Source organism: Carassius carassius, chromosome 24, assembly GCF_963082965.1.
Source record: "Carassius carassius chromosome 24, fCarCar2.1, whole genome shotgun sequence".
Classification (NCBI taxonomy): domain Eukaryota; kingdom Metazoa; phylum Chordata; class Actinopteri; order Cypriniformes; family Cyprinidae; genus Carassius; species Carassius carassius.
Genome location: NC_081778.1, coordinates 21724884 through 21738903, shown reverse-complemented (window position 1 = coordinate 21738903; position 14020 = coordinate 21724884). Strand labels below are relative to the sequence as shown.

General features: G+C 37.6%; 1 protein-coding gene across 2 annotated transcripts; it reads right to left on the bottom strand.

Moving 5' to 3' along the window:
* Window positions 1-974: 974 nt before the first annotated feature.
* Window positions 975-10739, bottom strand: LOC132103180 (sphingosine kinase 2-like). 2 transcript variants are annotated; one of them, XM_059508069.1, is made up of 7 exons: window positions 9182-9315; window positions 8428-8502; window positions 8132-8281; window positions 7919-8013; window positions 3767-3882; window positions 1529-3233; window positions 975-1440 (listed from the first exon to the last, which is right to left on the bottom strand). In XM_059508069.1, the coding sequence occupies exons 3-7, from the start codon at window positions 8265-8267 to the stop codon at window positions 1378-1380; spliced, it is 2115 nt and encodes a 704-aa protein (XP_059364052.1). In that variant the 5' UTR covers window positions 8268-8281; window positions 8428-8502; window positions 9182-9315; the 3' UTR covers window positions 975-1377. The 2 variants fall into 2 exon arrangements, with proteins under 2 accessions (XP_059364052.1, XP_059364051.1); XM_059508068.1 differs by lacking the exon at window positions 8428-8502 and having other exon boundaries at window positions 9182-10739.
* Window positions 10740-14020: the final 3281 nt, after the last annotated feature.

Here is a 14020-nt window from a genome sequence, read left to right as displayed (position 1 = left end):
TTTATCACAATATGCTAATTATTTGAGAAGGACCTGTATACACCACTTGGACACATTCAGTTTTGCCGTTTTCTCTTATGTAGACATTTTAGTGTTCACTCTCAAACTATAGTGTAGGGAATCCAAGTATAATCCTACAGTCGTCCAAGTTTTCATCCCTTCCTTAAATTAAAAAAAATACTCCTTTCATATGCAGCTTGAATAAGCAATCCCTTAGTTAATCCCAGTAAAAGCAGTGATTGCAACTATGGATGTAACAATTAACCGCAAGCCGGTTGAAAATTGATTCAAATATGTGACTATTCAAATCGGTTGAGATGCTAAACAAAATCGCAATTCATTTAGGGGTAGAAGTTTATATGAATGCATGTCTGAGGGGAACTTACTGTCTTTAGAAAAGTTTAGATGGTATTTTTTATGCTCATTTTGCCTCTGTGAGAACCAGAAATAAAAAGCTTTGTGAATTTAGCATTTTTCCATGTAATTACATTGTTCAGAGCATAAGAAAAAAAAAATTATGCAATGTCCTCTAGGACTCAGTTTTACTAAAACATAAATGACAATAATAGACACGAAAAGGTAAAAACAATGGGATTTTTTTTTCTTTTTCAATCAATACATTTTTTGGTTTCAGGATTTTTTTAATACCTAACTTTAAGGATTGTTCTCAACTGTGTTCTCAAAAATATTTGTATAGTTTCAGAAAACTGAAGTCAAACCATTGTTTTTGCTTCAAATTTTGTAATTCTACAATCTAATTTAGATTAAAAACTGCTCATGTTGCATGTATGCAGCATCTTTGTTTGGATCATGATTAAAATGCAGTGGTTGCCTCTCATTTTAAATGGAAAAAGCACAGACAAAGCCTTATTTTGTTTAATATGAAGAGATTTATTTTCTTGGTGTTACTTGTTTGATTTGGGGCTTGTTCTAAAATTTTAAAACAGTTTTAGTTTTTTTTATTTACATTTACATAATATAAAAATTTTTCATTTAGCAGACACTTTTATCCAAAGTGACTAACAAATGAGGACACTAGAAGCAATCAAATCCAACAAGCGATCAATAATATGCAAGTGCTATATTAGTATATTATTATAGTAATATTTCAATTTCACAAAGAAATGTGCAGCATTTTGTTCAAGCAATAATAAAAGGACACATTTAATTTATAATTTTTCTTAAATCTTATTTTGTAAAAAAAGAAAAGAAATCTTGAATCAAATCAAATCGTGAGTTAAGAGAATCATTACATCCCTAATAGCAACTGCTTGCTTTCTGTCTCTCTCCCCACCCCCACCCTACAATATGCGGATGACTAAATATTATATAATTCAAAGAGCCAAACTAATCCCTGCCTGTTCAAATCCAAACAGGTCAGAATCTTCTAATCTTTATTCCAGAGTCCCCAACAATCAAACGGGCCATGGAGGGATGAACCTGTGACAATAGAAGGTACAATCAGGCATGTTAAAATAGAAAGCTTTCATATTATCTATATATATATAGATATATATGCGAAGCTCACCTGAGCCTGCAGTGGCCCATAGGGCACTACCTCTCCATCTACAGTGAGGGTTCCTCGCGGTGAAAGCGGCTGAAGGCGGAACGCCCGAGCAGAAATATGACTAACGTAGGGAGAGCTAACAGACAAATGGGCTCCTCTCTCCATTGCTAGGAACAGTCTTAGTAGTGTTGCCCGTGAGATACCAGCCCGCACAAATGTCAAATGGATCAATCCATCATCAAATTGAGCCTGAGGCGCAGCAAAAAGATCTGCTCCCAGGTGGGTCTGATAGATGGCAAGAACCAGGACAAAATCACCCTCAATAGTGACCCAGTCACTTGTAGGAAGAGGTTGGTCCAGAGGAGGTAGCAGATCATCTTCTGGCAGGTTGATGGAGGATGTCATGTGAGGGCGGTTCTTCAGGGGTCCTGCAGGCTCTGCAAGGTCAAAGTTGAAGGAAGGGGTCGGTGAATTAAAAGAAGGTGATGGGGAAGACGAGCTGGGTGTGTTGGGACGTGGCGCAAGATAAGAAGAGTGAGGAGAGGCACAAGATGGAGATGAAGGAGGGGTCGGGGAGAGGGACAGAGAAAGGGATGAAAATTTCGGAGGGAGAGAGTTTGAATGCAATTGGTGGAGAAGAGAAAGGGGCCGAGGCCGTGATGGGTTCTGGTTCTGGTCCAAAATTTTAGATTTAAAAGCTTTGAAAGGAGACTGACGGAACGGAGAAGATGAGATGGTGAGGGCTCGCTCACGAGATTTGTCAAGTGGAAACGCCTCTCGTTGAAAGTAGGTGCCATTTATGTCTTCATCCTCCTTGCCATAGCCTGCCAGCTCCATGTCTTGGTCAGTGTCTGCACCGATTGGCTGGCTGAAAAAGGCGTTAATTATCTGGCTAGAAGGGGCCGAGTTTTTACATTGCATGTGTTTCATCTCAGGTGGAGTCGTTTGATAACACTCATTGCACTCGTTTACCTCATCTCTCACTTTCATCAAGTCTTCTCTGTCGATCTCATCCCCACCCGGTTTATTCTCTTCTTCCCTGTTCCCATTATTACTGGCTATGCTGTCACACTCTTCCCTTTCGTCTGATTCCGAGCTGGTCCCTGACGTCTCCTCCATCTTCTCTTCTGCTTCCACCTCTCTCTCTCTGTCTTCTGCGAGACTGCTAACTCTCACTACCCCAACCCCTCTTGCCCTCTCTCTCCTCCTCTCCCTCTCCCGCTCTCTCTCCTGCCTTTCCCGCTCTCTCTCCCCATCTCCCTTACAGAGACTTCTTTGTTCACTCAGGCCCATGTCTGAACAGGTGCGGTGAATGGGAGTGCGACAAAATCCCGCCAAGCCTTCAGTAATGCTACGTGAAAGTGGCCTTTGGGGCAGCTGAGGTGGGGCATCGGGGGATGGGTTGACCATAGCAGGTGGAAGGTAGGAAAGACGGCCCTTATAGGAGCGCAGAGACGCCAGTCTCACTAGTGTTCCCAGTGTAAACCGTGCTGAGCCCAGCCCTCTGTAGCGCTCACTCTCTATGTCCACATCGGACACAAAACCCCAAGCCACTGAAAGGAAAGAGAAAAGCCTCCTGGGAGCAGGTGGGGGCCCATTCTGATTGGATGTGGATGAAGTGCATGGGCTGGTTGTAACAGACACCAAGTCCATTGGTTTAACCCCACCCCGGCACAGCAGAAAACAGCAGTTGAGAAGGAGAGGCTCCCGAAGGCACATGTCATATCTGAGAGACAGACAGGAAAATATAAATATTCATGATGAAAAAAACAACAACAACAAAAAAACAACTTAATTTACTATCCATACTTAAAACATGACTCAAAAAAGTATTTAAATACTGCCATGAATCATCACCTCGGCATTACATGGATCTTGCCTGAGTGTAAAAGTAGGTACATTGCAATCAGTACATCTACACTACAGCAAACAGCCCTTGAGAAATGTATGAAACTCATCTTAATAACAGAAAAGGCAAGTTTTTTTTTACAATGAAACAAAGATTTTAAAATGTAATTTATCTCTACAGAGGGAACACAATGCTGTTGTTTTTCCATATACAAATTTTCAGATATTTATTTCCTGTACAATGCGAGCTGACAGAAAAAAATAACAATATATGTGTTTGAAATGTAGGTGAGAAAATCATGACAATTTAAATTTTGGGGTGAAGTGTTCCTTTAAAAATAAGGGAGGTTCTTTGAAGAACTGGAGCTTTTCACACAATGTGTCCCAGGTGAGCTCAAGCACACTTCGTACCCTGCACAGTGGTTGATGGAACCAGCGAGTGCATTTCCAGAGCCACAAGGAAGGATTCCCACTGGAGTTTTTATTGCTTGTTCCCAGTCTGGCCTTTCCATAAGGCCATTTATCACCTGCAAAGAGAACACACAGATGAATATGTAAATAATATGTAAATCATCTTATTTTTACATAGAATATACTTGAAATAGTCTATACAAATTTTGTAGAAAATATTCAGATTTTTTAGAGTCAAGATGTCCAAGGTTGTGAATGAAGCAAGTAAGATAATAGATAAGACGTAGAGACATTAGGCTTTAAAAGTCAATTGATAACACTTTATTTTAAGGACCATTTCTAACTACTTGCTTACTATTATTACTAGCATACTGGCTGTTTATTAGTACTTATAATGCCTTATTCTGCATGACCATATTTTAGATCCCTTCAACCTACCCCATACCTAAACTTAATAAGCACCTACCTTGGAGTTTATTGAGGGAAAACTTTTAGTTAATAGTGAATATGTGTTCCATAATCTAAAGTGTTATCAGTTTATCAGTCATTTTTCGTGCCCAATGCTGTCAAAATTTTAAAAGCAAGTGACCGATTTATTTTTCATAAATTATTGTGTATTGCATGCTTTCCTATGTGTATACATATGTTGTCTGTGATGTACTGTGAAGCCAAAGACAATTTTCCACAAAATGGATAAGTAAAGTAAATTAAAGTGGTAGATCAGTCAGGTAATTAAGAAATCAAACTTTTAGAATGTTCTAAACATCCTCTGCTCGTACAGTTATTAAATATTTTCACTTATTTGGCCATATCTTATTTGGCCATAGCCCGCAGATATCACAAAAAAAACAGCAGGCCCCAAAACCACCAAAGCCTGTGGTCCCTGCTCCTGCGAGAGCTCTTCGACCACTGCCACAATGCCAGGGCCCAAACCCTCTATCTGCTGAAGGTGAACCAAAAACAACTGATAGCAGCTCTCAGTGATATGTGTTGGGTCCCCGCTATAATAACAGCAACATTCACAAATGCCTACTGAACAAGCGGGAACCCAGTGTGCCTGTAGCTTTCTCTATTTCAGTTTTATCACGTGATAGAAAGTCTAAGGCCATCTCAAGCCGAAGGGCAAACTCATCCAATCTGCGGCCTATTATGCATCAAACTAAAATTGATGTAAAGACACAAAGCACAGCCATCAAGTTAGCATCTTTAAACATTCTCTCACTAAAAAATAAATCATTTCTAATCAATGACTTTATAACCACAAACAATCTGGATTTTATGTTTCTAAACGAAACATGGCTTGAAGACAGCTGCAATGCAACAGTCCTTAATGAAGCAGCCCCTCCTAACTTCACTTACATGAGTGTCTGCAGGACTGTTAGGAGAGGTGGGGGTGTAGCTGCTATATTTAAAGATGTCTATCAATGCAAGCAAGTGTCATTTGGTCAGTACTTGTCTTTTGAATATCTAGGGATTGTGCTGAAAGGTGCTCCACGCATTCTGTTTATTATTATTTACAGGCCTCCAAAATACTCTCCAGCCTTTGTTGAAGAGGTCACAGAAATGTTATCAATGTTATGTTATCAATTTGCTCAGAGTTTGACTGTTTTGCTAATGCAGGGGATTTTAATATTCACATAGATAATTCAGAAAACAAAACTACAAAAGAAATGATTCTAAACACTTTTGACTTGACTCAGCATGTGCATGGACCCACACACAAAGGTGGACACACTCTAGACTTAATCATCAGTAGGGGTCTAAACATTTCATCCATTGTTATTAAGGACATAGCACTATCTGATCACTTCTGTATTTTCTTTGATATTTTGATGTCTGCTACAACTGAATCTAGATCGGTCTCTGTCAGAAGGAGATGCATTAACGAGAACACAAGTGTACTATTTATGGAGGCTATATCTTTAACACCAAGCATTTCTGCAGACTCTGTTGATACTCTCCTTGATTCATTCAACTCAAAAGTTAAGAATGTTATTGATGATATTGCTCCAATAATAATAATCAGTAAGAAAACAAACAGACAGAAATCAGTTTGGAGAAGATCAACAGCAGTTCAGACTATGAAAAGACAATGCAGAAAAGCAGAGCGGATGTGGCGGAAGACAAAACTTGAAATTCACTATAGCATCTACAAAGACAGACTTCATGCTTTTAATGTGAAACTAGCCACAGCTAGACAGAATTTCTTCTCAAACCTTATAAACAGTAACTTAAATAACACTCGTACTCTTTTTGCCACTGTTGAGAGACTGACAAACCCCCCCAAGTCAGATTCCCAGTGAAATGCTCTCAGACAGCAAATGCAATGAGTTTGCATCCTTCTTTTCTGAGAAGATCATCAATATCAGGAAGGCGATTAGCACATCCTCAAGTAATGCAGAGGTCAGACAGATTCCTTTTAAAGGTAAAATTATAGAAAAGGTCGTTTTAAATCAGCTGAACAAATACTTAAACTCAAATGGATACCTGGACAATTTTCAATCTGGTTTTCGACCGCATCACAGCACAGAGACAGCACTCATTAAGATAATAAATGATATTCGCTTAAATTGTGACTCTGGCAAAATATCGGTGCTGGTATTGCTAGATCTCAGTGCTGCGTTTGACACTGTCGATCATAACATACTACTAGAGAGACTGGAAAAAACTGGGTCGGGCTTTCTGGGATGGTACTCAAATGGTTCAGGTCATACTTAGAAGGGAGAGGCTATTATGTGAGTCTAGGAGAGCATAAGTCTAAGTGGACGTCCATGACATGCGGAGTCCCACAAGGGTCAATTCTTGCACCGCTCTTGTTTAGCCTGTATATGCTTCCCATAAGTCAAATAATGAGAAAGAACCAAATTGCCTATCACAGCTATGCTGATGATACCCAGATTTACCTAGCCTTATCTCCAAATGACTACAGCCCAATTGACTCTCTCTGCCAATGCATTGAGGAAATTAATAGTTGGATGTGCCAGAACTTTCTTCAGTTAAACAAGGAAAAAACTGAAGTCATTGCATTTGGAAACAAAGATGAAGTGTTCAAGGTGAATGCATACCTTAACTCTAGGGGTCAAACAACTAAAAATCAAGTCAGGAATCTTGGTGTGATTCTGGAGACAGACCTTAGTTTCAATAGTCATGTCAAAGCAGTAACTAAATCAGCATACTATCATTTAAAAAACATTGCAAGAATTAGATCTTTTGTTTCCAGCCAAGACTTGGAGAAACTTGTTCATGCCTTCATCACCAACAGGGTGGACTATTGTAATGGGCTCCTCACCGGCCTTCCCAAAAAGACCATTAGACAGCTGCAGCTCATCCAGAACGCTGCTGCCAGGATTCTGACTAGAACCAGAAAATCTGAGCATATCACACCAGACCTCAGGTCCTTACACTGGCTTCCAGTTACATTTAGGATTGATTTTAAAGTACTTTTACTCGTATATAAGTCACTAAATGACCTAGGACCGAAATATATTGCAGATATGCTCACTGAATATAAACCTAACAGAGCACTCAGATCATTAGGATCGAGTCAGTTAGAAATACCAAGGGTTCACACAAAACAAGGGGAGTCCTCCTTTAGTTACCATGCCACCAGCAGTTGGAATCAGCTTCCAGAAGAGATCAGATGTGCTAAAACACTGGTCACATTTAAATCTAGACTTAAAACTCATCTGTTTAGCTGTGCATTTATTGAATGAGCACTGTGCAATGTCCGAACTGATTGCAATATATATTTTCACTGTTTTTTTTGTTTTTTTTTAATTTTATGTAAAATCATTTTCTAACTGTTTTAAATTCATTTGAAATAAGTACAGTTTTAATAATTTTAAAAGTTTTAAAATTGCTTGTTTTATTCTTGTTATTATTTTTCTTCATTACTATTTTACTTTCTTTTATGTAAAGCACTTTGAATTACCATTGTGTACGAAATGTGCTATATAAATAAACTTGCCTTGCCTTTGCCTTGCCTATCTTCAGCTACTGATAAGAGCCGTTTAACATGCTTTACCCTTTTAATAAATTACACAGATGATCCAAGAAATTTACCAAACAAATTTCCTGCAAAAAGTACTATATAGGCTTTGTAATAAGTTAATTAAATACATGTGACAAAGCAATCAAGATTGTTATATTTACCTCGTGCAAGAGTCCATCTCCAGAAACAATGACAATTCCATCCCATTCTGGTAGCAAGATCTCTTTGATCAGCTCACGTGCATGATTCTGACGCTCTGTTCAACAACAAAACCACATACATCACATCCATTCAATGTAATCAATCAAATTCTTAGGACTGTTGGTCTGAACCATTTGCAGCTGTATGAGTGTGATTGTGTATATTATTCTTACCTGTCTGTATGAGGTTGTAGCTGATATTGGCTTCTCTTATCATTGGAAGTATGTGAGTTTGACACCATTGCATTGCCTGACCCCGGCCACTGAATGGATTGACCAGCAGCATCAGTCGACGGGGACGGGGCAACATGCTTTTACAAAATGCTGCTCAATAAGAGAGCAAAAACAAGCAAGTGAGGATAAGGACTTCATTTTAAGGCTGAAAACAACACTTAGCCACATCCTAAACTATCCGAATAACAAATTCCATATTTTATTCAACAAAATAAAACAATCACAGAGTTTCTAACATTAATGGTTCAACTTGATGGCATGTGAGAGCAATTCATTATCTTTTTAAGATTGGAAATTGGGATAGGTCACATCTATCCAGAAAACAGTGAATATACTGTACAGTCAAGATCTTAAACTAGATGTTAGCTGGCATTTTGTTATAATCAAAACTTCTTCCTAAACTTCCCATGTGGGTCAAATTTGTGCTGTCCTTTTCTGATGGTTGACTCATGTATTTTGGAATTAACTGAGGCAAGACTTTCCCATCTTTCACAACTTTACCTATAAAAGTAGCAAAGTACCATTGTTTTTTCTTGTTTAAACAGCTGATTGCAAACATTTGTTTCATTGTTGCTTTAATGTTATCTATAAACATCCAAGTTTTACCAACCAGCATAATTGAACGGATGAAAATATAAATAAATGGTGTGTATTTATATTTTCACACCATTAGAACCACTATACTGACTCCAGATCTGCACACCTAACACAAACTAGCAAAAACACTCTTACAAAAATAAATGCAGACAGACATGATTCTTACTAACATAAATTTAGCTCACTATAGAATAAATCAAAGTGGCATCAAACTAATGACACAACATTAACGCAACAGCACTGACTCAGATGTCTTGAAGAATTAGCAGCATCTGGATGCATTTTTTCTCTTTAGTGAAGACACTAAGGGGGTACATTAAACATTTCCCACTAACAAAAGCATAGACATATCTGAGACAAAGCATGTTTGAATGATCAAACCCTGACACCCACCTGTAGTGGAGTTGACATCCATCCCCCTCAGAAGGCTCTGTATGGCAGTGTTCCATTTCTCCACCTCAACTCTGCTCTCTGCCAAGTATGCCCTCACCTGTCTGTGTCTAGAGACACCTTTCCGGCGACGTCCCGGAGGGTACCAGTAAAGCACCAGCAAAGGAGGGGCCGGCGAGCAGCTGCATCCGGTCAGTTCCGCCAGTGGCAGGATCAGCCTGGACTGCTTCCCAACACGTGGAGACAACCGCTGGACATGGATATGAGTTGGTGTGAGGGTCAGGGCATAGTTGGTGGAGGCGGGGCTGGAAGGCAAAGAAACACCTCCAGGGCTGTTGGGGCAGCTGTTGCTGTTACTTCCACTTCCTCCTCCGCTGCTCCAACCGCCGAACTGTCCATGCAGCAGAGCCTCCTCAGTCGTAGAGGGGCTCTCTGGGCCTGGGGTGCGCATGTTGAACGTCTGGGCTCAAAAGGTAGTGCCACTGGGATGGGGAAAGTATGTTTGGACTATACAGCTTGAATGCCCCATGTAGGGTTCTTTCCTCTGATTTGTAGAGATTACTTTCTGGATGGATGCACTAGTTGTTCTGAAATGAGTTAGGTTTAAGCCCAAATAATGGGCTTTTATGTAAACTGAGTTAAACTTAAAAATTACAAATGATTACAGTGTTTCAACAGGTGTCTTTTCAAAACACAAAAAACTTCAGCAGGCTTTTCTATCCCTGATAGTGTTAAATCCTTTCCATCAGTGCATTTTGCTTGAAAACAATGCTAAATCCTCTTAGGATCATCTAATCAAAAACACAATACAAGAAAGAGATTTCCCATTTAGTATTGCTAGTATGAAAAATGACAGTTTTGTTTTAAAAACGAAGATGTACAAGATTAAGATGTCAGATTATTTGCTTTTCTCTTTTTGACTGACTGCACAGGAAAAATGTCACAATATGAAAAAAGGCAAGGTTTTGTCAAGCTTAAATGGTACTGTGTATGCATCTACATAAATAACCATTAAATAGAATTCCTTCAGTTACTAATTCAACAATTTTCCATTCTTACAAATTGTTTAAATAAAATAGGAAGCACAATTTCAAATAACAGTGCATTGTCTTAAGGTCAGCAAACTTACAAATGACTAAAAATAAACACACACTAAGGTTATAATAACCTTATAAATGTTCAGTGACAAACACGCACAGAGAGCAGACGTAATGGCCCAGCCGAGGATATTGTTTGAGAAGTATCAAATGAAACCTTATCAAGGTGGTTGACTAAAAATACAGTTCCTCTCCAAAAACAACAAGATTTAGGAAGTGATAGAGATGAACAGGGATGTCACTTCTGGTTTTGGTTTAAAATAGTGTCAGAGACTGTAGTAGTGCGGAGAAATCATGTGTTATTGTTCAACCAATAAAAATAAAAAAAATGCCAGGAAATCCAGGATTTGATATCCACAAATGCTGAATTCTGTTCTTCAACCCTTGCAAGATGGTCCTCAAAATAGGAATTAAATAAAACACAGAATACAGAAAGAGTAGGACAGGGACAGGGTCTCATGGCATGGTAAACCTGAAGACAAAAAGAGAAAGATTACCTTTCGAAGTTAAATGTGATATTCTACATCCTACAAAGCAATATATATGAACCCTAAGAACATGAACAACAATATATTATTCTAAATAGAAGTTGAGGACCTTTTATTAAGGAAGATGTACTACCTTCCAAATGTTTTTTTTCTTGAAAGAAGTCTCTTAATACAACTTAAAATAACTTTTTATATTAATATGTTTCAAAATGTAATGTATTCCTGTAATGGCAAAAAAAGCTAACTTTTTAGCAGACAGTCTGGGTTGGAATTACACCTGTCCTGCATCAATCTTGGATGACACTACATAATGTAAATTCCGCAATTGAGCCTGAAACGCAACACCAGGACCATGAATGAAAACTACAGTTGAGATGTAATCGCAATTTCTACTCAGTGGAGAACAGGAATGTTTGAAATGTGAACTGACGACAGATTCAACAGATTAAGCTCTCATAGTATGAGCATAGGCTGACAGGAAATGCCTGCAACTGAGAGGCCTAATTTATCGACACCGTCTGTAAATATCTAGGATGAAATGGATGTCTGTGTATGATGTTTAAGCTGTAGATCAACATCTGCAGACTTTGTTTTGGAATTTCATGAAAATGCAGATATACTCTTATCATGTACTTTATTTTTCTGCTTGTTAAGACTTATGCTAAATCAATGCAGAAGTCTTAATAATTGTTAAAAACTTAAATAAACTTGTCCACTTTGTCCTCATGTGTCCCTGAAAAGTTCGCCGGCGACACTGTCAAGTAATCAAAACCCACAGTAGACCAAAAGTACATTCCTCTCTCAGGCTGTCTCAAGCTTTACCTTTCAGGAGCCAAAAGGAGCTCTGTTGGCTATCTGGGTTCTCACACATGTGTCCATGCTTTGACCCTTTCATCACCAAGACTTTTAATGCAATTTTTGTTTTGTTTTTTGTTTTGCATCAAATGATATGATAGTTTCAAGACCTATTCAGATAAGCCAAAGCAATTTCAAAGGCTTTGACTATAGTTAGTCAGTTGCGACCTCACAGATTATAAAATAATAGCACTAATGACCTTTGCTCACAGTTGCATTTATCTTTCTTTAGGTGAGTCGTTATGAAATAAAAAATACAATGTTGCCAGGTGAGCACAGGTAAAATGCAAAGCTGTCACATTTCAAATCAAATAACTTTATACAATTACAAAGCGTCTCAGAACGTAACAGGTGTTAAGTCAGCTGTCACAGTCACAAATTCATTTAAGTGTTACAAGTGGGAAATCAGGCTTTTATCATCTGAGTGTACTTGCATTTAATCAGGGTTTTACATGCAAAAGGCAGCTCATCTAGTGACATTTGTGAGTTTATGATGTATGATCATAAAAGTGAATGCAGAAACAAATAGCATCTATGATATCTTGTACCAAAAGGCAAAATGTGATTTTAAACCATCATAGAAACGAATGGCAAGAAAAATAATAAGTGCAACTGCAGTTTCTTAGCAACTCAGAGCCAAACTCACATATAAACACAACTTACTTAGCTGATGTCAGGCCAACACAAGAAACTAGCATATCACATGAATATGAGTGGACTTTCTTTTTAACGGTGGAATTAAAATCGTAAAGCTGGTAAAGACAAAATTCTGTTTTATCGATGAAGACAACATAGTATTCAGCAAACATGTGGCTAGTGTCATTTAAATTGCCAAGCTGACAGGAGCTCGAGACATCAAACTGAAAACGGATCCGCTTCTGTTTAAATTGTTCACCAAATAGGGAGAACTAGAAACTTTTATGTGTCTTACGGAAATAAATGACTATAGTAATAATAACAATAAACGACAAAGAGAGATTAATACAGGATTTACCTGTTTGTTTTTTGCCCCCCCACCCCCGGCGAGTTATCCAGGTTTCCTGAGCTGTAGAGGAGGGAGGCACGAGCGGTTTCAGGAAGACTATCGACGCTGTGGGCGGAGACAACAGGATGATTGACGTGTTAAACGTACAATCATCAAATACAGTCTGTGTGGCCAGCCCTTATCATTGATAAAACAAGCTTTTGCGCGTTGTTGAAGAGCTTGTTTGCTACTTTTATTTTCTGTTTGATCATTGGTGAGAGAGATATTCAACATTTAATTTTATTTTGACAATACAGTTATTTGCAGTTAATGTTTAGTTTTGTTCTGTAAAATTATTCACAGCACTGAAGCTAACTCACATACATATAAAACAAATCGTATTTAAAGAATAGAAAAAGGCCGAGAACCTTAAGGGCAGAACATATTTTTGATCATGTTTTGTTAAAAGACCTTGATACTTTACCTGTATACTGTTTTATTTATTTTATAATGAAGCTGTGAAAAGGTTATAGGTTGAATGCAGAGGTTATATATCTGCATTCAGAGATGGGGAATGAAATTAAATTAAATGCTTAATAAAACATTCATCATAGAAATGGTCATTTATATATTTAATGAGATCATTTATATAAGTATAGCATATATGTTATAAAAATAGTTTAAGAAACATGAACAATCAAGATGTCAATACTATTCTAAAGATTTGGAGTAATTTGGTTCAAGGTTTCACAAAGAGAAAAAGAAATATGTACTTATCTGATTGGGTAAAATTATGAATTAATGTTAAAGAGAGCTAATTTTACTCATATATTTATTTAAAATAAAAAGATTCACGTTTATGTTAGAAAATATATTGTTCTGATAAGAAATTATGGATAATTTGGATAAAAATGGATAATAACATTGTCTATTTTTATCATTATAATTATTTCTAATTTGGTCATATTAAGTCAAGGAACACAAAAAAAAAAGAGAAATTGATTCAGTCAAGAAGGTAAATCATGATTATCATGTATGATTATAGTAGCTATTGAAAATTCCCATAGGAATAGGCCCCATATCTAAATTATTGTGTTTTTCGGTTATTGATATTTTGCAATTAAAAATCAAATCTGAAATAAATCTAATCAAATAAAATGTCATTATTATTACACACTCTCCCTCAATCAATTCCTTTATAAAAACACATTTTTCAGGTATTACATTTTCCTATACAAACTAGTACAGTCATTACAAATAAATAAAAATGTTGTTAGGCCCAGGAGAAGTCGATTTTTGTAAAGAGAATGGTCTTTTCCGTAAATATAACCTTTCACCCACTGCGGAAATGGTCACAACTTGAGAAATGATTGACAGACATTTTTAATGAATCACAAGAACGAAAAAAAGACGCGAGGCGGGACCTTCAGTAGCGAGC